The 25,412-nt window shown below is 39.7% G+C and overlaps 1 protein-coding gene across 2 annotated transcripts; it reads left to right on the top strand.

The window, feature by feature from the left end:
- Window positions 1-78: 78 nt before the first annotated feature.
- Window positions 79-22,746, top strand: ranbp1 (RAN binding protein 1). Of its 2 annotated transcripts, none has more exons than XM_078227198.1 (6): window positions 79-212; window positions 3,968-4,104; window positions 10,969-11,126; window positions 12,919-13,047; window positions 17,516-17,572; window positions 21,358-22,746. In XM_078227198.1, the coding sequence occupies exons 1-6, from the start codon at window positions 198-200 to the stop codon at window positions 21,489-21,491; spliced, it is 630 nt and encodes a 209-aa protein (XP_078083324.1). In that variant the 5' UTR covers window positions 79-197; the 3' UTR covers window positions 21,492-22,746. The 2 variants fall into 2 exon arrangements, with proteins under 2 accessions (XP_078083324.1, XP_078083323.1); XM_078227197.1 differs by having other exon boundaries at window positions 93-406.
- The last annotated feature ends 2,666 nt before the right edge of the window (window positions 22,747-25,412 follow it).

Below are 25,412 nucleotides of genomic sequence, written 5' to 3'. Positions count from 1 at the left end.
AAATAATAACGCAGATTAATTTTGCTTGCGCTGAAGAATAGCGCGGCTGTTTCTGGTTTTTGGGTGTCCAGCCCCCGGTTGCTAGGGAGGCCATATTGGACTGAGGTAAGGTGGGTAAAAAATCAAGCGCGAAAGTAAAACGGGAGCCGGAGCTTTTATTGTTTATCATTTCTAATCCGGAGCCATCCTCCCTTAAAATGGCAGATGAAAGAGTAAGTATCGGCACGTAGTGAATGTTCAGAGACTCTACTTTCCATCCAGATTGATATTTCTGTTGGGTTTAACGGCTAACGGGGCGTTTTGAGCTATTGAAAGTCATGATGATTTCGGGCTAAGGGGGTGAAGGAGGGTCGGGATGGATCGGCCAGAGCCGGCGGCTGGTAATTTCACTCTGGAGATAGGAAACGTGAGTTGGAGGGAGAGATAGAGGCCGCTCTCATTCAGATCGACGGTTAAGATTTAAATAGAGAGGGTGAACCTCAAATTGCGTTTTATTTGGTTAGTTCATTGGTTTAAAGTTAAATTCTTCACCATATAGTTTTGGGTTTTTTTCCTCGAGGCCTTGCTTTTCTGCTGTGCAGTAAAATTCACCCCGTGGTCCAGTGGTGGCCTAGATGGAGATGAATCATTCATTTTAAAAATTGCCTTTTTTTCCCCCTCTCCCGCTGGAGTTTTATCAAAGTCATTCAGATTTTGTTCACTCCCGCACCAGTTACGTTAAATTAGGGTCGATTCTACCTACCAAGGAAGAAATACAACCGTTTAAATAGATAGCACCCTAGTTGGTGATCCTCTCGCCGGTCACAAAAGGTGTGAGATAACGTTCAATCTGTTTATATTTATTAAAACCACACAGCCACCTCCTTACATTTTATTTTGAATAACGACGGATTATTCAAAAAAAATCTTTCTACCTCGTTAGTGTGACTAACAACTAACTGGCAAAATTGAAACGTGATTTTTTTTTTGTGTTAACGTGTAAGAGACTTTAGTTGTCATCCATGTGACAGGCGATTTCTTTTTTAATTCCGGTTATAAAGTTTTAATTTTTTTCTAGGGAGCTCGTGGTTTTTTGCAGGTAGGTCTAATTTTTCCATTTTGCCCCCTTTTCCATTTCTTCCTCTTGAACTGAGTGGCTGCTAATTTGTGTTAACCGAAAACAAAATTTGGATAGGGAAATCTGAAATAAAAGCATAGGATGCTGGAAATAGTCAGCAGGTCACACAGCATCTGGAACAATGTGAACATTACAGGTTGTTCTGATAGGCTATCAATCAGTAATGTTAACTCCATGTAATGTTTTGCAAGATTTTTTTGAGAGGAATGCTGACTTACTTTTTTTACTCCCCTCCCCCCCCCCCCCCCCAATGATGGGTTGGTTCAACTTGTCTATATGAGACATTTTGTAGGCAAATGTTGACAGGTTTGCACTTGGGCCTCATACCATAAGAAAACTTATTTTTCCTATTGAGTACTTATAACAATTTATGTGATATTTGATACTGTTTTGAAAAAAATTTAAAATTAAACATTTTTTATTTATGGTTTGATTGTCATGTTTGCAGGGTGGGGAAATTTAAGTATTTTAGTGGCAATTTTGCAGCTTGTGAAATCACTGTCGATGTTCCTGATGAATGTATCCCAATGTAAATCATTTCTGTTTATATAATGTAAGACTTCAAAGTTAAATGCATATTTTTGTCGTCTCTGCATTGGAATCTCGAACTCTTGGGACCTAGATCTGCATGGGCTTCAATCACTGAAGTGAAGCCTTCTGATACATGTATCTGAAATGAATTGAGGTCTTTCCAATTCATAGTGAGCACACCAGTCTACAAAAAAAAAAACTGGCAACCTCGCCTAAGTCATGCGACTCATGGGAATTGAAAATGTATTCCATTAAAAGCCATCCTGAGTTTTGGGTTTAAGCACAAGGAATGGTTTGAATATGATACATTTGGGGAGCAGATGTTCTACCTCTATCATGATGTTCCTGTATTGCACGTGCTTAATATTGGCCACAAAATAACACTTCTAACTTATCCAATCCTTCCAATAGCTGAAAGATTGTGTGTCTCAGCAGATTTAATGTAAGATAGTCATTGTTCATACAGGAGAGGAGCTGGCATTCCATGTGCTTTCTAATTCCCCCCATTCAAGCCATCTTTGACCAGTGTTTTGTTGTGCGTAAATGCTGTTCATTCATTTAAGCTGACCTCAGTTTCCTCCCTGTAAGTCCTGCAGTGACTGATCAGCATTTCAAAATTGAAGGCAAAAGCTTTTAACCTTGCAAATCAAAACTGGTCAAAATGACAAAGCAATGCAGATTTGATGGTACACAATCTATATTTAAGCTATTAAATTTAACATCTTCTTTCTCAAATTACATATTGATATAAAATATAACTAACTAGTTAATTGAAGCTTGGTTATGCTTGGGATTTTCTTTCCTAATCAGTTTTCCGCTTCCTGTTTTGAAGATGTTGACTTTTTCCTGGGGTATGGTGCCATGTGTGCTATATATACCCTTCAGGAACTCTCCCAAGTGGCCACTTTTCAAATGTGAGCTTTGACAGTAAGTGTTAATAAGTTACTTATGGTTGGATGCCTGATCTTGTTCTCCACTGATGACCATAAGTGCCTGCTCTTGTCCATCAGGGCTTGAAGCCAAGTGAACAAAAATGAGAGCTCTGGTTTTGGGGAAGTTTAAAAGGCAAAGGACGAGTTGGAATTGGAAAAAAATGTGTATGGGAGGAAAATGTAAAACAGGGATAGAAAACTGCATATAGTAACAATAAAGGGGGAGACATTTTTTTAAGCTTTGTCTGCATATTTTTTTATGTATGGTTTGAATGTGTGTACTGAAATAGCTTTAAATCGTTTGTAGTATGTAGTTGTCCTTATCCTTTCATTACACTTTACTAATATAACCTGTGGCTGCATTCCAAATTTACCCGTTCCAATCCTTGTACAGACCAATAGATACATTTGCATTCCCAATGAACAACTTGGAAACTTTAAAATTCCTTTAAGTTTTAAGACTCTTAACAAACAATCTAAAAGCAACATCAACTAGCAACCTAAACTACAGAAAAGACATTCCATATCAATATTTTAACTCAGTCGATATTCACATAGCGCATTTACATCCTGCTCTTCACAGAAATGTGCCCTTTTTCAGGAAACAGCCTCATCGGTCCACTTCTCCCCATTTCACTGAGTTGTAATGTCCAGTATCCATCAAAATGATTTTCCTCTGTCTTCCACAAAATCCCGAACAAACCTCCAACAGAATAGCTCACCCTGGTGATTTCTTCCCCCAGTCGTGCCAGGAAGAATCTTTCATGATTCTTAAACTCCTGCCGGTTCCTCTCCTCAACTAGCAGACCAGCTGCCGTCAATATTTCACTTGGTGCCTAACACGGAACAGCCTTTTCTTTGTTGCTCATACTTGCTGCTGTCTCTCAATATCCCTTTCTCTGTTCTGGGACAGAACATTTGTGATTCCAAGAATATCTACTTCAGCCTTTGTTTTCAGGTGTTAACCATAGAATACCTACAGTGCAAAAGGAGGCCATTCGGCCCATCAAGTCTGCACCAACTCTCACAGGTATTAAACTGGGCCTGTGGATTTCAACAGCACTTAATCTGCCCTGAGTCTCCAGAGTAATCAAGCCATACAGGCTTGTGTGGAACATGTGAAGCTTCATTACTCCATTTTATCTTAAATTAAAGAGATGGTTTAAAACATAGCCACATCTTATAAATCTTTTAATTGAAAACAACTGTCAAGTAGTCATGTGTAATTTCAACATTAATTTGTTATCCTATATTAGTCAAAGTATCCCAAATTGTGTAAATGGGTAAATATTTTTATAGCTAACACAATTAATTTACCAACCATTTAACAATTTATAATAGCTTGAAAAATACTTGTTTCATTTGTATGTGATTTGTCTTTCCCCAGGAAATAGGAGACCATGACACTTCTGCAGAGAATGTGACTGAAGAGTCCAATCACGATCCCCACTTTGAACCAATAGTTTCTCTTCCTGAGCAAGAGGTAAAAACATTGGAAGAAGATGAGGAGGAACTTTTCAGAATGTAAGTAATATGTGATGAAGTACTCATCAAATGGGCAACTCAGTCTGACTGATGGTGACTTTCTTCAACTTTAGCTTGGTGGTGCATGATAGATGGTTTTGTAACCTACCTGTTTTTGACTTGATCAGATATCTCGTTGTCTTGGACTTGTAGTTGATCTTCCAATTTTTCTCAATCCTGGCTTCGTTCTTCTTTGCCTCGATTTTATCTGGAAAAGTGCATACATGTTCTGGACCTGGCTCCAACCTGCTGTCTGATCTTGGAATCTCCAGCATCAGTATCCTGTTCTTCCCTCTGTCTTGCTTCTGGTCAGTGTGCGGGAAATACTTAGAGTCTTTCATATGCTGTGGCATCCCAAAATATTTGTTGGTCACAGTGTGTAGACACTGATACTTCTGTTGGGAAATCTGACTAGCTAATTTGCACACGGCAAGGTTCCACAAATGAAAATGAGGTGAATCATAGAAACCCTACAGTACAGAAGGAGACCATTCGGCCCATCGAGTCTGCACCGACAATAATCCCACCCCAGACCCTATCCCCACAACCCCACACATTTACCCCGCTAATCCCTCTAACCTACACCAATCCCGGGACACTAAGGGGCAATTTAGCGTGGCGGATGCACCTAACCCGCACATCTTTGGACTGTGGGAGGAAACCGGAGCACCCGGAGGAAACCCACGCAGACACGGGGAGAACATGCAAACTCCACACCGACATTGATCCAAGCCGGGAATCGAACCCAGGCCCCTGGCACTGTGAGGCAGCAGTGCTAACCACGGTGCCGCCCCATTTGGGCTTTTTTTTGGAAGCATGTGAAGTGGGAAAGGCCGCATTCTGAGTGAGTATATCTGGAGCAAAGTGGGAATTTGGTGCAGAGGGGAAAAGGTGCTCTTTTGCTTTCTACCTTTTTCACTCTTTAGGAAGTGGTTTTGCCCTGCTGCAGGAGTAGCTATCTGGTGAGTATCTGGGAAGTGTTTAAGGTTTATTCCATTCCTAAGATTTAGGACCTGTTCTTCTGTAAGTTGAAAATATAGTTAAAAGCACCAGAATTTTAAAAATTATTTAAAACACATTAACGATGGCAGGACAGGTGATATGTCAGGGCTGAAGCTTGTGGAAGCTCTTGGGTGACATTGTGATCCAGGGCAAACACGCCTGCAGTAAGTGTTTGCGGCTTGAAGAACTTCAGCTCGGGGTCATTGAGCTGGAGGCTGAGCTGTGGACTCTGACTCGTCAGGAAGGGAGAGAGTTACCTGGATGCTTGAGTTTAGGAGGTGTGACTGCAGCTGAAGCCGGTAAGGGGACCCAGAGGGCATGAGTGCAGATGTGTCAACCTCTGCAATGTCCAACATGTTTGAGGTTCTTGAAGCTTGTTGGATGAGAGTGAGGACTGCAGGGTGAATGAGCTGACTAGCCATGGTACAGGAAAGCATTGAAGTGGGGAGGGAGCACATAAGAATGTAGCAGTGTAGTGAGGGGGGGTTAACACTGTTCTTTACAGCAAAGAGCCAGAGTCCAGGTGGCTGTATTGCCTGACTGGTGCCAGGATTCTGGACATCTGCTCCAGCAGAACTTGCAGTTATCATGGTCCATGTAGTTACCAACAACATTGGTAGAATGAGGTAACAGCTTCTGTATAGAGAGCTTGCGGAGCTAGGCACTAAATTAAACAACAGAACCTCCAGGGTTATGAACTCTGGATTGTTACCTGAGCCTTCGGTGAATTAAGTGGTGATTGGTCAACTCAAGTCGGATGCGGTGGACTTGAGGAAGAGTTCTTTAGAATGCTGTTGTGATAGTTTCCTCGAACAGTATGTTACAGAACCTACGAGGGCGCAAGCTATCTTGAATCTGGTCCTGTGTAATGAGACAGGTAAAATTAATGATCTCCTTGTGAGGGATCCTCTTGGAATGGGTGATCACAATATGGTTGAATTTCTAATACAGATGGAGGGTGAGAAAGTAGGGTCCCAAACCAGTGTCCTCTGCTTGAACAAGGGGGATTACAATAGGATGAGAGCGGAGTTGGCTAATGTAGACTGGGAACACAGACTAATTGGTGGGACAGTGGAGGATTTTTAAGGAGATTTTTCTCAGTACTCAGCAAAAATATATTCCAGTGAAAAAGAAGGAATGTAAGAAAAGGGATAACTAAGGAAATAAAGGAGAGTATCAAATTAAAAACCAGTGCATACAGAGTGGCCAAAATTAGTGGGGAACTAGAAGATTGGGAAGGCTTTAAAAAACAACAAAGAATTACTAAGAAAGCAATAAAGAAAGGAAAGATAGATTATGAAAGTAAACTAGCACAAAATATAAAAACTGATAGTAAAAGTTTTTACAAATATATATAAAACGGAAAAGAGTGGCTAAAGTAAATGTTGGTCCCTTAGAAGATGAGAAGGGGGATTTGATCATCGGAAACGAGGAAATGGCCGAGGCCTTAAACAAGTTTTTTGTGTCGGTCTTCACAGTGGAGGACACAAATAGCATACCAATAATTGACGGTCATGGAACTGTAGGGGGTGAGGACCTTAAAATGATCACTATTAGTAAAGAGGTAGTGCTGGGTAGGCTAATGGGACTAAAGGTAGACAAGTCCCCTGGTCCGGATGGAATGCATCCCAGGGTACTAAAGGACACGGCAGAAGAAATAGCAAATGCATTAGTTGTAATTTATCAAAATTCACTGGACTCTGGGGAGGTGCCAGCTGATTGGAAAACAGCTAATGTAACGCCACTGTTTTAAAAAAGGAGGTAGACAAAAGGCAGGTAACTACAAGCCGGTTAGCTTAACATCCGTAGTTGGGAAAATGCTGGAATCTATCATTAAGGAAGAAATAGCAGGACACTTGGAAAAGAATGGTTCAATCAAGCAGGCGCAGCATGGATTCATGAAAGGAAAGTCATGTTTGACTAATTTACTGGAATTCTTTGCGGATATAACGAGTGCGGTTGACAGAGGGGAACCAGTGGATATGGTGTATTTAGATTTCCAGAAGGCATTCGATAAGGTGCCTCAAAAGGTTGCTGCATAAGATAAAGGTACACAGAGTTGGGGGTGAAGTGTTAGCGTGGATTGAGGATTGGCTATCTAACAGAAAGCAGAGAGTCGGAATAAATGGGTGCTTTTCCGGTTGGCAATCAGTGGCTAATGGCGTGCCGCAGGGATCGGTGCTGGGGCCTCAACTATTTACCGTATACATAGACGATCTGGAGGAGGGGACTGAGTGTAGGGTAACAAAGTTTGCGGATGACACAAAGATGAGTGGGAAAGCAAATTGCGTGGAGGACACAGTCTGCAGAGAGATTTGGATAGGCTGAGTGAGTGGGCAAGGATCTGGCAGATGGAGTATAACGTTGGTAAGTGTGAGGTTATCCACTTTGGAAGGAATACTAGTAAAATGGACTATTATTTAAACGGTGAAAAATTACAACATGCTACTGTGCAGAGGGACCTGGGGGTCCTTGTGCATGAATCACAAAAATTCAGTTTGCAGGTGCAGCAGGTGATCAAGAAGGCAAATGGAATGTTGGCCTTTATCGCGAGAGGGATGGAGTATAAAAGCAGGGAGGGCATGCTGCAACTGTACAGGGTACTGGTGAGGCCGCACCTAGAGTACTGTGTACAATTTTGGTCCCCTTATTTAAGAAAGGATATATTAGCTTTGGAGGGGGTACAGAGAAGGTTCACCAGGTTGATTCCGGAGATGAGAGGGTTAGCTTATGAGGAGAGATTGAGTAGACTCGGCCTGTGCTCTTTGGAGTTTAGAAGGTTGAGGGGAGATTTTATAGAGACATATAAGATAATGAAGGGGCTAGACAGGGTAGAAGTGTTAAAAAGGCAACATAGTATTCGGCATAAAATAAATGAATTAATGGCACAAATTGCAGTTAACAGGTATTGCAGAGATATTACAAGGAGATTGAAGCTGAAAACTAAATATTTGGTGGAATGTGACTTTTTGTAAGGACAAGCAGGAAGGAAAGGGTGGTGGGGTAACTTTGTTCGTACAAGTTGGAAAAGTACAATAGCAAGAAATGATCTTGGATCGAAAGGTGTAGAATCCATATGGGTGGAGGTAAGAAATAACAAGACACTAGTGAGAGTAATCTATAGCAGAGATGGGCAACCTGGCCCAGGGGCCACATGTGACCCATCTGGGTTTTGAGTGCGGCCCACAAGACATTTTGTTGACCATTGCCCACACGTGTGTTTGGCACTGGTTTGCATCCGCATACTTCTTTACCTACCGGTATGATTGAAGTGATACACACGTAAAACAGCGGCACGTGAAGTGAGGTGTGTGCTGATTGCATGCAACATTTACTGAGAGCTGTGCTCTCCCTCTGCGTCCGATATTTCTTTTTTGTTTTTAACACTTTGGAGTTGATGACAGATCTATTAATATCTAAATGATTATGCATTTTCTATAGCTTGTTATGAAATATTTGGCATGTATTCAAGGTCATTGTTTGGGAACAAAACCGATTTCAACTTAAATAGGGGTAATTACAAAGCAATGAAGGCAGAGTTGGCTGGAGTGGTCTGGCAAAGGAGTTTAGCAGAAAAGACAGTTGATCAATGGCAGACCTTAATGACTCCCAACAAAGATATATCCCGGTCAGAAAGAATCATCTCGGAATCATAGAAGCCCAACGGTGCAGATGAAGCCATTCTGCCCATTCAGTCTGCACCGACAACAATCCCACCCAGGTCCTATCCCCATAACCCCATGTATTTGCCATGCTGATCCCCCTGACACTTCAGGGGCAATTTAACATGGCCAATCATCCTAACTTGCACATTTTTGGCGTGTGAGAGGAAACCAAAGCACAAGGAGGACACATACACAGATACAGGGAGAATGTGCAAACTCCACATGGACAGTCTCCTGAGCCAGAATTGAACCTAGCTCTCTGGCGCTGTGAGGCCTTTCGGTATTTCGCCTGATGAATTCCTCTGTGTCTGCTGCAAGACTGATGGGGTCTATTTTTGCTGTGATGCAGCAGTGCTAACTACTGTGCCACTGATATAAATCAACCATGGTTAAAGAAGTTACGGCTAGTATTAAGCTGAAAGAAAAAAACATACAATGTGGTAAAAATTAGTGGTAAGCCAGAGGATTGGGAAAGGTTTTAAAAAGCAACAAAAGATGACCCAAATAATAAAGAGGGAGAGGGTAAACATCCAAGTAATATAAGAACAGACAGTAAGAGCTTCTTTAAATATGTAAAACGGAAGGGAGAGGCCTCGGTGAACATGGGCCCCTTAGACAATGAGACTGGTGAAATAATAATGGGGAACCAGGAAATGGCAGAGGAGTTAAATAAATACTTTGCATCAGTCTTCACATCAGAGGACTAAATAATCATGGGGCAAAAGGAGGAGAGGAAATAAATGCAGTAACTATTACTAGAGAAACTAATGGGGCTAATGACCAATAGGTCCCCTGGAACCTTAGGGGTTGCATACTAGGATATTAAAGGAAGTAGCTACGATAGTGGAGGGTGGCTTGGCTCAAAAGTTAATGTGAGGGACCATGTAGTTGGCAAATGTATTTGTGACTTTGTGCCTCTTCCTAATGTATACATAGATATAGCTAGAAAAAGACTTGTTTACATTTGATTTCTGTGTTTGCACCTATTTCAAAGAAGGATTGACATAATGAGAATGTTTGGGGTTCCCTCTTGGAAGGTCACTAGGGGTTTCGAGGCTTGAAAGGTTTGGCAAACTCTGCTCTAACTCAAAGTTGAGAGTGGTACCAAGAAGCTACAGCTGCTTTGTAATGGATAAATGCTGTCTAGGGCACCGCGAGAGCTGCCTGCGTTTTTTGTTTGGTCTTTTTCTTCCAACAGAAGACGAGACTTGCTTTAATATCTAACAATGCGGTATTTCCTCAGTACTGCATTGAATTGTCCATTTTAATAACAAGCTCAAGTCCTGGAGTGAGAGTGCTCACTTCAACAATATTACACTTGCGCATATTGAGAAACCAGCCTAAAAGATGTAACAGATGCAAATGGTTAGTGGTTGTCAGGATTAAGTGGAGACCATATATGATGCACCAATGTCTGTTGTGCTTGGTGGGACACGTTACTGTTCGGGAAGCTATAACATCATAAGCTGATACAGTTTTCACCCTAAATCCTACCTGCTTTGATGAATACTTTTCAATTGGTAGTTTCCCCATTTACGTACAATATGTCATTCCTGAACATGTTTGTGTTCAGAATTCAGCTGAGTATTCTTCACTTGGAGTTTGTTTTTCTGACATGTAATATACGGGCTAGGACTGTTGGGTCGCTGATCTGTAATGAGTTCTAGATGGTCAGAAATAATTGCATTGAGATAGTGTTACAATTTTTCCAAGTTGTCTTGATGGAACAAAAATAAATTGTCCTTTTTTTTTGTGGGGCCAAAGTATCCAAGTATTGCTTAAATTGTACATGAATTTTTATGTTTATCAAACAAGGTGTTCTGTGTGAGGAAGTCTTAACAAATATTGGGGGCCTTGTATTGTCCAAATTATTGAAATCCGCTATGCCACAGCAGCCCCAAGTCTGAAGCTGTATCTGCTTTATATCTTATGCCAGCAATATACCTTAACCTCAACCAGGCACACAGTGTGGAATCTTTTGTACTCGGAACCATTGTCTTCTAGGAGCCTTCCAAACCCATTTCACTTGGCACCTTTCATTTTGTTGGACTCCACTCCAAATGAAAGGATCTACTCTACCACTTTGTTCCCTTCTCTTAAAGAAAAAGGTATAAAGTAGATAATGACCACCAGTAAATGCTTTGTGAAGAAAAATTGTAAGATATAATTTGGCCTAATCTTGTTTTTATTTCACCAGGCGTGCAAAGCTCTTTAGATACGCATCAGAGAATGATCCTCCTGAGTGGAAAGAACGAGGAACTGGGGATGTCAAGTTGCTGAAGCATAAGGAAAAGGGGACAATTCGCCTTCTGATGAGGAGAGATAAAACTCTCAAAATTTGTGCAAATCACTATCGTAGGTCCCTTGCTCTCAAATTTTAAATTGTACGTGTAGATTTGAATGCAGTAATCTTAGATTCTTATAGGGATAAATCTTTTTCCGGTGATTGTGTAAATCAGGGGATCTTAACCTTTTTGTTTCTGAAGGACCCCTCGGATTATAAAAATTCCATGGACCCCATAGTACAGGTACTTTTTCTGTATTTATAACTTGACTGCTGCAATCATTCAGTTTTCCTCTTATTGGGCTGAAATTCTCGTTTCTCCATCCTGACAAAATCTCACAAGATTATCCTTATAATTCACAAGTTCTTTGCACCTTGAGCTTTTTTAATGATGCATATACGATATAAATATAGTATTGGATAGAATGATACAAAAGGCACAAACTGTTTTGTGAGAGGGAAATCACATGGGGTGGAATTAGAAGAAATCAGATGCACAAAGAAAGCATGAATACTGAGAATTTTGCCAACTGATTTGCCTTGCATAATCCCAGCATTGGGGAAACAAGAGATGAATCTTTTTAAGTCATGGTCTCTTTCTCTGGGACTAATTTTCAGTGCTGTTTTCCAGGCAAAGACTCTTTCTTTGCCCTTCAGCCTTTCCCTTTGGGGTCTCCCTCTTGTACATTTGTCCAAATAGCAACTCTGACTCAATCTCCTTGACAATGCATCTCAACCATCACTTGTCCCCACTCAGATTCTGATTGGTCGATTATCACATCGCATTTTTTCTTGCACATTCTTTGGTTCCCCCCCCCAACCACCTCCACTTGAGAATCACTAATATAAGCTGTGTTAAAAAAACCCTGGGTGCATAAGCCAGTCTCTGATTTAAATGGTCTTATTCAATGGTTTGGATAATTCTTTGACGTACTCCTATCTTAAGATTTTATGGCTCTGGCTTGCTGCAGGAGAAAGAATATGTTTCTGCTATTGTTAGCACTTTAGAAGCTGCTGGGTAATCAGTGGATGAGGTTTAACAGATTGGGCTGTTCCTTATGGTAAAATATTTTGGCTACTCTGTGATCGGGTAAATAGAACTAAATGGAAACTATCTTCTACGTTACTTTTGACAATGAAAACCGTCAATGATCTGACACAAAGGCAGAAATCCGACTTTGTGACTGTGGGAAAGGAACTGTCAATATCCAGAATAACAGTTTTCTTCTTCAGGATGTAGAATATCAACCTCCCCCTTTCGTTTTTTCTATGCATTTTTCTGTTTCTGGTTTCCACAAATAGTGGAATAAGAAAATACGGTTTTCACCTTCCAACTCTCTGCACACTTGCTCTCTCTCCTCTGCAAAAACTTCAGCTCTTTTGCTACCTCTTGGGGTGGACTTGCGATGCTGGAAATATTTCTTCAACCAGTCTTAAAGTTACCTGTTGGGAGCCTGATTGGAGTTGTTGTTGACCTCTCAAACTTACACAAAAGCAACAGAACATGGAGTGCAAAAGGTTTTGCATTAGATTGAGTGGATCAAATGTATTCTGTTTCCGATAGTTAGGAAAAATCATGTCGCTTTAGTTTGCAAGTCTCCCAGGAATCTTCTAAAGTTTTCACTAGATCAATAAGTGCATTAAGCAATCCTGGGTTTTTGAATATATTGGCTACCTAAACCTGAGGAACTAAATTGAGGCCTGTTGCTCCAGTATGTGATTTTTGTATGAAATAAATTAATATATGAAATAGAATGGTCACTCCAGAGAACTGACCAAATGGAAATACATCTATTGTGACATGATTAGCAAATGTTTAGTTTGATGAGGGAAACACTAATTTTGTGTGTTCTTTCTTTCCAGTTACACCTACAATGGAGCTAAGGCCTAATGTAGGTAGTGACCGGGCATGGGTCTGGAACGCACCTGCTGATTTTGCTGATGAAGAACCCAAACCTGAGCTTTTGGCTATCCGGTTCTTGAATAAAGAAAGTAAGTATTTGGATTGAAAATAAACCGTCTGCAGGCGTGACTTTTATTCCAGTAAGCAACACAAAATTATACATTTCAATAGGAAAATGATAGAGTCCATTTTAAAGGATGTAATAGCAAAGCATTTAGAAATACATAATACAATCAAGTAAAATCAGCCTGGCTTCATGAAGGGGAAATCATATCTGGCAAACTTATTAGAATTCTTTGAGGTGGTAACGAGCAGGATAGATAAAGCAGAACCGGTAGATGTAATATACTTGTATTTCAAAAAAACATACAATAAGGTACTGCACACAAGGCTACTTAAGGTGAGAGCTTATGGTGTTAGGGGTAGTATATCAGCATGGATAGAAGATAGGCTAATTCTTAGAAGACAGAGACTTGGATTAAGAGGGACATTTTCAGGGTGGCAACCTGTGAGAGTAGTGGAGTGCCACAGGGATCAGTGCTGGGACCACATCTATTTACAATTTATATTAATGATTTGGGCAAGGGAAGTGAATGTATTGCCAAGTTTGTGGATGACAAAAATAAGTAGGAAGGTAAGTGGTGAGGATGACGAGAGTCTACAGAGGATGGATAGGCAGGTTAAGTGAGTGGGCAAAAACTTGGCAGGTGGAATATGTGAAGTTATGCAATTTGATAGGAATAAAGGAGCTGAATATTATTGAAGTGGAGAAAGCTGCAGCACAGAGATTTGAGGGTCCTCATGCATAAATCACAAAATCCAGCATGCAAGTTCAGCAGGCCATAGGGAAAGCAAATAGAGTGTTGGCCTTTAATTCGAAGAGAATTGAGCATGCAAATAGTGAAGTCTTGCTAAAGTTATACAAGACACTAGTTCGACCACACCTGGAATACTGTGAACAGTTTTTGTCCCCTTATCCAAGGGAAGATAGATTGGCATTGGCAGCAGTCCAGAGAAGGTTCACTTGGTTGATCCCAGACATGGAGGGATTTTCTTATGAGGAGAACTTGGGCCTGATAATCTCGGAGTAAACAATTGCCCATTTAAGATGGAGATGGAGGAATTTCTTCTGTGGCTGGTAAATCTGTAGAATTATTTACTGTGGAGGCTGGATCATTAAGTATGTTCAAGGCTGAGGTTTTTTAATCAGTAAGGGAATCAAGGGTTGTGGGGATATGGTGGGAAAGTTGAGTTGAGGATTATCAGACCACTTGTGATCTCATTGAATGATGGAGCAGACTCAATGGGTTGAATAGCTTACTCTTGCTCCTACATCTTATGGCCTATTGTATTTTGTACAGTATAAGTACTGTCTTGTAATTTGTAATGTGGAGATGCCGGCGTTTTGTAACCAGCCCAGATTGCCCAAATTAGCTCTGACATAAGGTCATCCAGACTCGAAACTTTGGCTCTATTCTCTCCACAGATGCTGCCAGACCTGCTGAGTTTCTCCAGCATTTTCTGTTTTTGTTTCAGATTCCAGCATCCATGGTATTTTGCCCAAATTAAAATCAGGCTACACTATATGGGAAATTGTAGAGAGATGCATTTGTCACCTGCTTATTCTTTGATATTTGAGTTTGTGTAGAATAATTTGAATTTTTGTTGAAAGGTTTTATTTTCTTGGTACAAATGCAGTTCGAGTAAAACATATAAAGTCTGCCCCCCCCCCCCCTTTTTTTTTTATCCCATTCTTCCTCCCGACTCTTTTTTCCCATTGACTCCCTCCCTTTAACATCGCTTTTGCTGGAAAATTCAAATTGGTTTTGACCAACACTGCAGAAGATCAACTATTGTGTTAAAAATGGTGTTCGACCCGCAAATTCCATATCAAAATGTATTAATTTGCCAAGTTCTGCCTGTGTTCAAATATTCTTAACAAGTTGTTGGCATTTATCTGTCATTGGTAAATTACCATTACTATATTACATCTTTCAACGTAACATTGGGTGCAAAGTCCTTTACTAATACTGAGTGTAATGCAGATACAAATCCATTGGGTGGCAGTGCAAGAACGTAAGGGGGCAGGATTAAAACATGGAAGAAAGGTAAATGTGTAGAATTAAGATCAGGGAATACCTATAAAAGCAGCACATCTTTTAATCGAAGCCTGAAATACAAATCATTTTAACTCCAGTGAATAAAATTCTACACACTTGTCATTTAAGCCATGAATAGATAGCCTTCTAATTATGGCATTAGATTACCAACCTGGAGGTCATGGGTTCAAATCCTGTCATGGATGGTTGTGATTTGAATTTTTAAAATCTGGTAACTTGTAAGTCTGCATCAGAAAAAAAACATGCAAGCACCTGGATTTTCATAAAGGCACAACTGGTTCACCAGTATTCTTCAGGAAAGGGGACTTGTCCCTCCCTGGCCCAATTAACATATGATTTCAGACCTATGTTTTGTGGTTTACACTGGGTGGGTAATAAATACCTCTCTCATCTTTTGCAGTCTCGACATCAGTGGTGCTGAAAACAGGCAGTTGCTTAAATTCTCAGTGGCATCCTTCTGTCTTGTAAAACGGTTGTCAACTCTGTTAAACATTGCCTGGTGTGATTTGGGAGCCCCAATCCGGCATGGCAGTCTCTGCTGCCAAGGAAGACGGTGCTTAATGTTTAAATTGTCCCTAAAGGAATAATCATTGCCCATTTGCACTGATGTCAATCTTAAAGTAGCTTGTGTGGTATCTTAAATACTTTTATTTTGGGCTGTGTTTATTAATTGTTTGTGCCTAGTAGATGTAGCACTGAATTTAAACTAAGATTCTCCTCAGCTGAAAACCAATTTCGGATTCAATAAGCATGCAGTTCCTGCTGCATACACATGGAGGGAGGTAAATGCGTCAGACTCCCTAATCCTTTCTACACATTTACAGTTGCACTCTCTTTTAGAGGGGAAAGCCCTAACCAGAAAAAATCTAATAATCGTGCCATTTCCTGCTTGTCTATTAAAGATAAAACTAAAGATGCTCAGAATCAGCTTTTATGTTTATTAAATGGTGTGAAACGCCATCCGTGAACTCCTAAATGTTGATTACAAATATTTTTTAAATTTCCTTTTATTTGAGGCACCGTATTTAATATATAAAATGATGTATGTGAATTAACCCCTACTAGGCACAGGCATAGGAGCCAATGTTGAATACGTACAGCACTCCAGTCATGTACATTCATTGGGTTGCATGTTATACTGCGCAAAGCAAGCAAATTGCATACGCACAAACGTGCATACAATAAGCAGCTTTTCGAAAATGTTTCAAGAATCATGACCACGCCCATTTCTGCAAATGCATGTCCACCAGTCAAATCCCAGCATGAGAGGTTCTAACAAGCTGGTGCAACGTGCTGACTGGAGAAGGCAAAGGTTGATATCAGCCTGGCAAAAATTGATTTGATTCCCACTTATCCACTTTGGTTTGGATAAAAGCCATATATTCCTTTGTCTGGATTCTTACGATGGGATTTCAGGGACTTCTGTCCTATCAGACAGTGGTCTCCATTGTCTAGCACTAACCTTAGAAATGTAAATTGCCTTTGTACAATTCTCTTGAATTTGATCTTTGATCACAGCGGTCATTAGCTTTTCTTCAGAGATAACAAGGTGGCAGCTGTTCTGAAATCCAGGAGGTTCTTTCATCTGAGTCATACATAGCCACTCGTGGCTTCAGTTATTTTTAATCTTTTGTCCAATTTTTAAGTTTTATAAATTAAACCACGATTATATATTTTAAAAAAAATATAGAGTGAGGTCTAAGTCTCCTGACATGAAAATCATGCTTGGTCCTGGCTCTCCTGTGCATTATTATAGGAGAATGATTAGTACCTTTTTAAAAATAGGATAGCTGTCCTCTCAAAATCTCATATCATAGAAACCCTACAGTACAGAAAGAGGCCATTCGACCCATCGAGTCTGCACCGACCACAGTCCCACCCAGGCCCTACCCCCATATCCCTACATATTTTACCCACCAATCTACGCATCCCAGGACACTATGGGGCAATTTTAGCATGGCCAATCCACCTAACCCGCACATCTTTGGACTGTGGGAGGAAACCGGAGCACCCGGAGGAAACCCACGCAGACAGGAGGAGAATGTGCAAACTCCACACAGACAGTGACCCAAGCCGGGAATTGAACCCAGGTCCCTGGAGCTGTGAAGCAGCAGTGCTAACCACTGTGCTACCGTGCCGCCCACATGAAATCTCACATCATATCCCACATGAAATATTCCAGCTCACTAAGTAACTTAAGTTGGACTGAATTTTGACATTGTCCAAATCCTATCAGATTTCAGTAACTGAACATGATGTACTTCTGCTGCGTGAGTCTTCAGGAAATTGAGAGCATTACTGATCGTAGTGGAATTGCTGCAGATTATTAGATTGGTCTCTACACGTGTAAAATATGTACCATATTCTGTGTGGTCAAATTGCTTATTTATTTGGAGTGCCTCAGTTTCAGGTATCTATTTTTCACTTTCCTTTTCAGATGCACAAAAGTTTAAGGCAAAGTTTGAAGAATGCAAGGAGAAGATGAAGCTAAAAGGTGAGTCATTTTTAACTTGCAACATATTCAAGATGTAAAATGCTTACGAGTCAGGGTCTACTCCATTCGCAATCTTGGAAATTTCATGGAAATCAGGAAAGACAGGATTGTCTGCCAAATGAACCTTCACTGAGTCGTCAGAATAAAATGTTAATTACCATCAAAGCTTGTTTTAAGGCTTCTCCTTGGTCACTGTGTTGCAAAAACATTTTGTTTGCTTCCTTTCTGATGAAATCTACTTGTTCACTCAGGTGAATGTGTGTATACCTCAGTACTGGTGACGTCAGTTGATTGAAAACATTACGATAATTTAGGCATTAGTAAAAGTTACATCAAAAAGGCAAAACACATTTCAGCTCTGAATCATATGAATCAGGAACCTTGTCTGCAAAAGGCAGTAAATTGTTTGCCAGATAAATCTTGATTGAATTTCCATGTAGCTTTGGAATTACGTAGTAAACACAAGTCCACTGCAGAAGTTCCTGGCCAGAACAAAAATAAAGTGATGGAAACCTCCATGCTTAAAGGAGCAACTGAAAGCAGTTCAACAAGAGAAGCAATGGTTGAGTTAGTGGAGGCCTTCACTCTGCCAACATACCTTTGGAAAAATGTGCCTCAATAAACATATAACAAATGCTGCAAGTTTCCCTGTGCAAACAAACTTTGTCAGGATTATTTACAACAAGTAATTGGTTCGCCTGTCAACTCTGTTAAATCTACACTGACAAAATGCGATTCAGGTTTGATCATAGTGAATGAAACAACAGCTGCACAGGATAACTATACACTCCACATCTTATTTGTACCTGGCAGCTGGAAAGATGACAACATGCCCTTGTTTCTAACAAAGTCTGTTCAGCTTGAGTCTGTAGATTTCTCAACTGTAGCATAATTCATAGTAAAGACTGTTGTACGATGTGGCTTAGAATTCAGTGAAGGTTCTGCATTTATCTTTGACAGTGTAATGTACATGAACAAAGCTTTTTTTTCTGAGGTGCTGTAGGGAATTATGCCAAATGCAATTCACGTTAGCCGCAATGCACAAATTATTTTCTTGGCTGGTGATGTCTAGTGCACAAGTTTCCCTGATGTGGATATTCTGGCATCTTCTTTCTAAAAAGCATTTAAGCATTGTCCATGTGTAAATTACGCTACCGGGAATCAATTGCTACTCAAAAGTGACAACATACCTGCAGCCGTGTGGCTTCCAACAGAACCAGTGATTGAGATGAAATTCATGGTTTAACACAGTTAGTTACCGTGCAAAGAACATACAGTACGATCAGCAATTTGTGTCTGATCAACTTGAAATCACATCAGGCCCTCAGTCCTTGCTTAAATTCCACAATCTTTTAAAACATAGTGACATTGAAGACCAAGTGAAATCTGTGGTGGAGAACGCAAGCAGGTTTAAGCAGTTTCGGACTTGTTTTGAAAGTCAGGCTGTTTCTTTTCACCAAATATACAATCAAGTGATCGATCTGATTGGGTTGAGAATATGGAGGTGCGACAACTTTAGAGCTGCCATGCTGAAAACTGCTGCAGACAAGAAAGTGTTTCGGTCAACAAAAAATCAATATTACATGTGTGATCATTTAAAGCCATCACAATTCAAACAAACTGCTGCCTACTTTTTTAGTGCTGTTTACATTTTTGATCTATGTTGGGTATCTTTCCTATAGTTTGACCCCAATCTAATTAATCTGAGTGGCAGAAAAAGCATGAGGATGAATATGCTGCTTACTTGATAATTGTCAAAGAATGCCTTTAAAAATGACTGAGTTTTGAGGCATTGTTTCCAACTGGTTTCCTTGTCTCCACAAGTTGAACAAACGCTACCTTACCATTCCAGCCAATTCTGTGAAGGCAGAATATACAATATTTATATCCCAGAGTCACAGCGTGCCAGCTGCAATGGTTGGTGAATGCTGCATCCTGACATTGAACAAATATGACAGTTTATGGGGATAAGCATAAATGTGTATTTTTAAACTATGAAGGTAGTATAATATGGACAAGCTATATTATAATGTATGAATGCAGCCATGAAATATACAAACCTTTTGTTGTTTATGCCATGATGTATTTGACAGGTGTTGAATTTTTTCACAATTTGATTAGACCCCTATCTATAAGCGATTATAAATAATATATTGTCAAATTTGAAAAAATATTAAATGAGAACTTCAGTTATTTAAGTTGAGTATGGACCCTATTTAAGTGAAGTCAAATAATAGGTCTTTTAACAGGTTGCCGTACTATAATTCTGCTATCATTCAAGACTTTGATTTAATCTCAACAAATATCAAAACCTGCGAGTTTATCAAGTCACGTACCCTGGGTGTGCTATATTATTTTTATGATGGTTTGCGTGGTGCACTGCACAAAACTATCCATTGGTAAAATCGAAAATCCAACTTGCATTTTTAAAAAAACACCTTGACTGGCATCATGCATGGCTATATTTACTATAGTTAATTATAGGAATATTTGAGCCCGCTATGCCATTCAATGAGATCATGTCTGATCTGGTTGTGGTCTCGGCTCCGTTTTCCTGTCTGCCCCCCATAGCCCCTGACTTTCTTGTCTAAAAAAAATCTTATCTTGACTCAGCCTTGAATAGATTCAGTGACCCTGTTTGCTGGAGAAGAAAATTCCACAGATTAATGACCCTCAGAGAAAATAATTCTCAACTCCATCTTGAAAGAGATACCAAGTTCCCTCAGGATCTTGTGTTTAAATAAGATCACCCCCCATTCTTCTCAACCCAATAAGTATAGGCTCAACCTGTTCAGTTTTTCTTTATAAGATATGCCCTTCACCCCAGGAATTAGTCAAATGCACCGACTCTGGACGACTTCTGTACGCAATTAATCCTTTCTCAAAAACGAGACCAAAACTGTGCACAGTACTTCAGATATGATCTTGCCAAGGCTATGTACAGCTGCAGTAAAACTTCCCTACTTTTATATTTCATTCCCCTTGCAATAAACATCGATGTTCCACTTGCCTTCCTAATCACTTGCTGCATAAAGAGTAGTATTAATGCTTTCAAATAGTGTAATCCAGTGATTCCCTTTATAGTTTGACCGATTTCCTTATAGTTTGACCTTGACTACAAGGGAACAATTTATTGGAGGCTTACAATTTTTGCAGGATTTTTTTTGTCCAGTAGTTAAACTATAGTTGCCTCTATAACCAGTGGGAATGATTTTTCTTTCTTCTCTCTCTCTCTCTTCTCTTCTCTCTCTCTCTCTCTCTTTTCCCCCCCCCTTATAGATTTATGGTTGAGGAGAGGTAACCGTGAGGGACAAGTTTGCAATTCCTTCCTCTATCTTGCTGATGATGCACTATATTCTTTAATTGCTCGTTTTGTCTTGAGTTAAAGAAAGAATAAACAGTAGTTGAATAATATCATCATGTCCTCAAGATATCCCAAGGCACTTTAAAGCCAAAGACTATTTGTTTTAATTCATTCACAGGGCATTGCTATCCAGTCCAACATTAATGGCCCATTCCTAATTACCCTTAAAGTGGTGATGAACCAGCTTCTGAAACCACTGCATCATTGTAGCTTTTCATAGTGGTTTTAAACAACTGAGTGGCTAGACAGTCAACCATATTGTGTGTGGGTCTGGAGTCATTTATAGACAAGAAGAAGTAAGGACAGCATTGAATTTAATTGTGGAACTGTTGTTGGCCAAGATGCAGGGAGATCTCCCAGTTTCTTGAAATAAAATTCATGAGGCCATTTGTCACTCATTTCACTGTCTGTTTTCTATCAGATGATGATGAAAATGCAGATAAAGTTGCTGAAAAGCTGGAAGAGCTAACCGTGAAGGAAGATAAAAAAGAATCCACCAAAGAGGAAGAATGCGTGAAGAAAGAAGTGACCAGTGAAAAAACTGAAGCAAATTAAATAATCCTGGTCCTTGTTTCCCTTTTCCTTTTTTTTTTACAGCAGACTGTAATGAACTGGGTTTGGACACAGAAGCCCTTTTCTAGGCTTTTGCCCTGTGGTCCCAAATTGGTTATGAAGATATAGTACCTTCACAGAATGTCATTCCTCAGTCATCAACCACCGTAAATGTGCTATTGTATTCCTTTGAAACTTTAGGAGTGTTAACTACTGCCTTATCTATTTACAGTCTTCTGAGAGAATAATTTAATTCTGTTGCTTTAATTCCTGAAAATTGGTGATTATAACATGCTTTATTGTGTATGACTTGACCTTTTTTTTAAATTTCTTTTTTTCCCTCTGTGAATAAGATTCCAAATACCAGAATTCCCACATTGGGTAGGACATGGTTTATAACTAAATTAAATTCAGTTAAGTTGTATATGAGAAAACTTAGTTTTTTTTTATATTTTTGCCCTACAGTGTTTCTGGATGGGTCAAGTGTGACAACAAGTTGGAAGATTGCATTTAAGACTTTTTTTAAACTTTTACTGTAGATTCCCCTTACCTTGGTTAAATTAGTAACTGACAGATTACACTATGGAAAGATTAGTGGTAAGTTCATTGCGGGTTTAAGTGAAATTTTATTCAGTAAACTCTTGAACCTTGAGGAGAAGGAAGAGACGAAAATTTCAGTTGTAAATTGGCAATGCTTGGCTAGAATATCCTAATGAGGAAACTATCAAGCAATGGTGAACTGGTCCCGTTCCTGACTGTTGGTCTAGTCTCTTGTCTCACTTGGACCCCCCCCTCCCCCCAATCAATTGTAAACCAGTACAAGTCCACATGCATTGCTATCAAATCACACGTAAGATCTTGTACTGAAACGGAATACTGTCTGTGATGGTATCAACAAGATGCATGAATAATGCATGTGAAGAGAAAGGTGACGGTTTCACAGTGGGCCGTTTTGATTTTCTGCTGGCCACAGCTGGATTGCTGATCTATAGCAGTATCTATATTTGAAGCAGTGTGACATTTGGCATGTACACAATTAGTTACACTGACATTACCTACAGAAAAGGTCACTCAATTTGAGAGAGAACTTGTGATGAGTTGCCATGGACCACAAACATTTGCGAATAATCTTGTTTTCTGTTGGAATGAACAAACCATCTTGATCTACTGTTTTGTAATTGGGAAACTTATAAAATGGAACTGTTGAAAATTGATAGTCTCGTTAGGAAATTTGCAATAAAGATTTTTGCAAACAGCACACAGTGTAGAGAGGTTATTTTCTTGGTATCATATGTATGCATAGATCGCACCTCATCAATAGATCATTTGATGTCAGTATGAGATTTGTTTCTCAATCATTGGTGTTTTATGCAGGATCCAGTGTCCATCTACATTGTACAGTTGTGCTTTCTGGAATTCTCTGCAAACCTTTTGCCTTCACTTCTTCCAATTTGCCAAACTTTTGAGCTTTAATTATTTAAATATTTGCTCAGTATCCAATTTGAACCTCCCCCCAACTCCCCTGTGAAATGCTTTTGGATATTCGATTACATGCCTACAATATGCAGTTGTAAATCGGTGACTTCCCCCTTGGAATATAAGTGCCTGTTAGCTACAAAGTTCCAAGTCAGAATTTTAAATCCAGCCAGACAATTTTTCATTAGTAACATGCAATTTTATTCTCATTTGAAATTCCCTTCAAGTAATTGATGATAGAACAATTGCACATTATAGGTACTAACAATAATAATCTACCTGGAATGCATTCCTCAGTATTTCTTTTCTGCAAAGTGTTCATGTGTCTTCCTACAAATGTGACTTTTGGCTTGTAATAACTGGTTCCAAAGGTACTAGTACCTTTAACCAAGTGACCATTCTTGATAATGTGAGTCTGCATGATGAACTCCGCGTTCTGAACGAGTTGGCATTATAGTTGAGCTTGGCCAGTCTTTGTTCAACATTCAAAACCTTTTCCAGCAGCAATCACTGGATAGACTTTAGGTCCAGAAATCCTTGCCTATTTAGTTCCACTAACTACGTTAATCACCAATTTGCACACACCAACAATCTTGTGTGAGGTTTTCTCCAGGTGGGACAGTACATTTATTTATTGGCCATAAGGAGGCAGAGTCTCCCTTTTATGAATGAATACCAGTGCGGAATGGGTGGTGGGAATGAAGAGTGCAGTGGGATACTAAATTTTAACATACCTTGTGACAGGGGCTGTGATGTGTTTGGCACACACTGATTCTCAGTCTAACTCTTTTAAATTTTCATCCTTGGGTTCAAACTCAATGCCTCTCCCTATTTCCTAACCACCTCCAGCCTTGCAAACCTCCAATGTCTTTGCACCACTCATTCTGACCTCCCTGCTTTTCACCATGCCACCATTGGCTGCTATATAATTTAGCCACCTAAGCTCCAAGCTTTGGAGTTCTCTCCCTAAAATATCTCTAACCTCCTTCCATAAGACGTATTTCTTTGTCACCTGTCCCAAAATGTCTGCATGTGGAAAAGTTTTTTTGGTTTGTTTTGATAACGCTTCACAGAAGTACCTTGGGATGATTTAAATTCAATGCAGATTATTGTAATGCATTAGTGATGTGCACTTTGACAGCAAGCCCCATCCTCATTAATCCACCCATAAGTGTCCTCCTTTACAACATCTGAATGTTTCTTAAATGGTTTCTACCATCACTACATCAGGAAATCTAATGCATACATTGATCACTTTGAAGTTTCTCCTGATGAGTCTAAATCCTTTATTGATTTGAACTGGTATGCCCATGCACTCTGCAATTGAATTTATCTTTTTAATTCTCATAACTCTTTAAGTTGCTTCTTTCAGGTTATCACTTGGATTTCAGCTTGAGTTGAAAAGCCAAATTTTCCAGTATTCCTTCATTCTTTAGATATTTAATATTAGGGATCAGTCTCATGATTATTTTACGGTTTGCCTCCAATGCTTGAGAATCTCCCTTTTTATTTCAACAACTGGTATTTAAATGTTATATTTGAAGTGTGGTCTGACCAGAGCGATGTTTGCTCATTACTTATTTTGGCCATCATCTTAGTTTTGATAGTAGTCAGCAGCATCCAAACAGTGCTGAGCAACAAAGATAAGCCCAACAACTACAGGCCAGTATCAGTGGTGGGGAAGCTTTTAGAAACAATAATTTAGGACAAAATTAATAGTCACTTGGGCAAATGCAGATTAATTAAGAAAGCCAACATAGAGAAGTTAAGTGTAAATCGTGTTTAATTTGCTGGAATATTTTTGAGGTAACTGTTGATGAGGGCAATGATGTTGATGTGGTGGACATGGACTTACAAAAGGCAGTTGAGCAAAGTTAGAGTGCATGGAATAAAAGGGACAATGGGAACATGAAAGTGACTGTGATAGAAAACAAAGAGTAATGGAGAAAGGTTGTTGTTTGTGCTGGAGGAAGGTTTTAAAGTGGAGTTCCCAGGGATCGGTGATTGGACACCTGATTATATGTCAATGATTTGAGCCTAGGTATATAGAGTACAATTTCAAAATTTGCACATGATACAAAACTTGATAGTGTTATGAACCATGACACAGATAGCATCGAACTTCAAAATGGTAGGAATGGACTGGTAGATTAAATTACATGCAGAGATGCAGTGATACATTTTGGCAGGAAAAATACAGAGACACGATATAAAACAGAGTACAACTCTTAAGGGGGGTGCAGGAGCAGAGGGACCTGGGTGTATGTGTGCATAAATCAGTGAAGGTGGCAGGGACAGGTTGAGTGATTGGTTAATAAAGTATACAGTATCCTGAGCTTTATCAAGAGACAGGAAACAAAAGCAAGGAAGTTATGTTAAACCTGTAGAAAACATTTCCAGCCTTAACTAGAGTATTGTGTTCAGTTTGATGGGGGGAAACTTCCCATT

This window comes from Mustelus asterias, chromosome 13, assembly GCF_964213995.1.
Source record: "Mustelus asterias chromosome 13, sMusAst1.hap1.1, whole genome shotgun sequence".
Lineage (NCBI taxonomy): Eukaryota > Metazoa > Chordata > Chondrichthyes > Carcharhiniformes > Triakidae > Mustelus > Mustelus asterias.
The sequence above is the reverse complement of the archived record's forward strand: the minus strand, read 5'-3'. Positions and strand labels throughout refer to the sequence as shown.

Bases quoted from the DNA above. Each gene is read 5' to 3' on its own strand.
- ranbp1 (XM_078227197.1), top strand. From the start codon at position 356: ATGGATCGGCCAGAGCCGGCGGCTGGTAATTTCACTCTGGAGATAGGA. The intron at 13,048-17,515 runs GTAAGTATTTGG...TTTCCTTTTCAG, and splicing joins CCGGTTCTTGAATAAAGAAA to ATGCACAAAAGTTTAAGGCA. The intron at 17,573-21,357 runs GTGAGTCATTTT...GTTTTCTATCAG, and splicing joins GGAGAAGATGAAGCTAAAAG to ATGATGATGAAAATGCAGAT.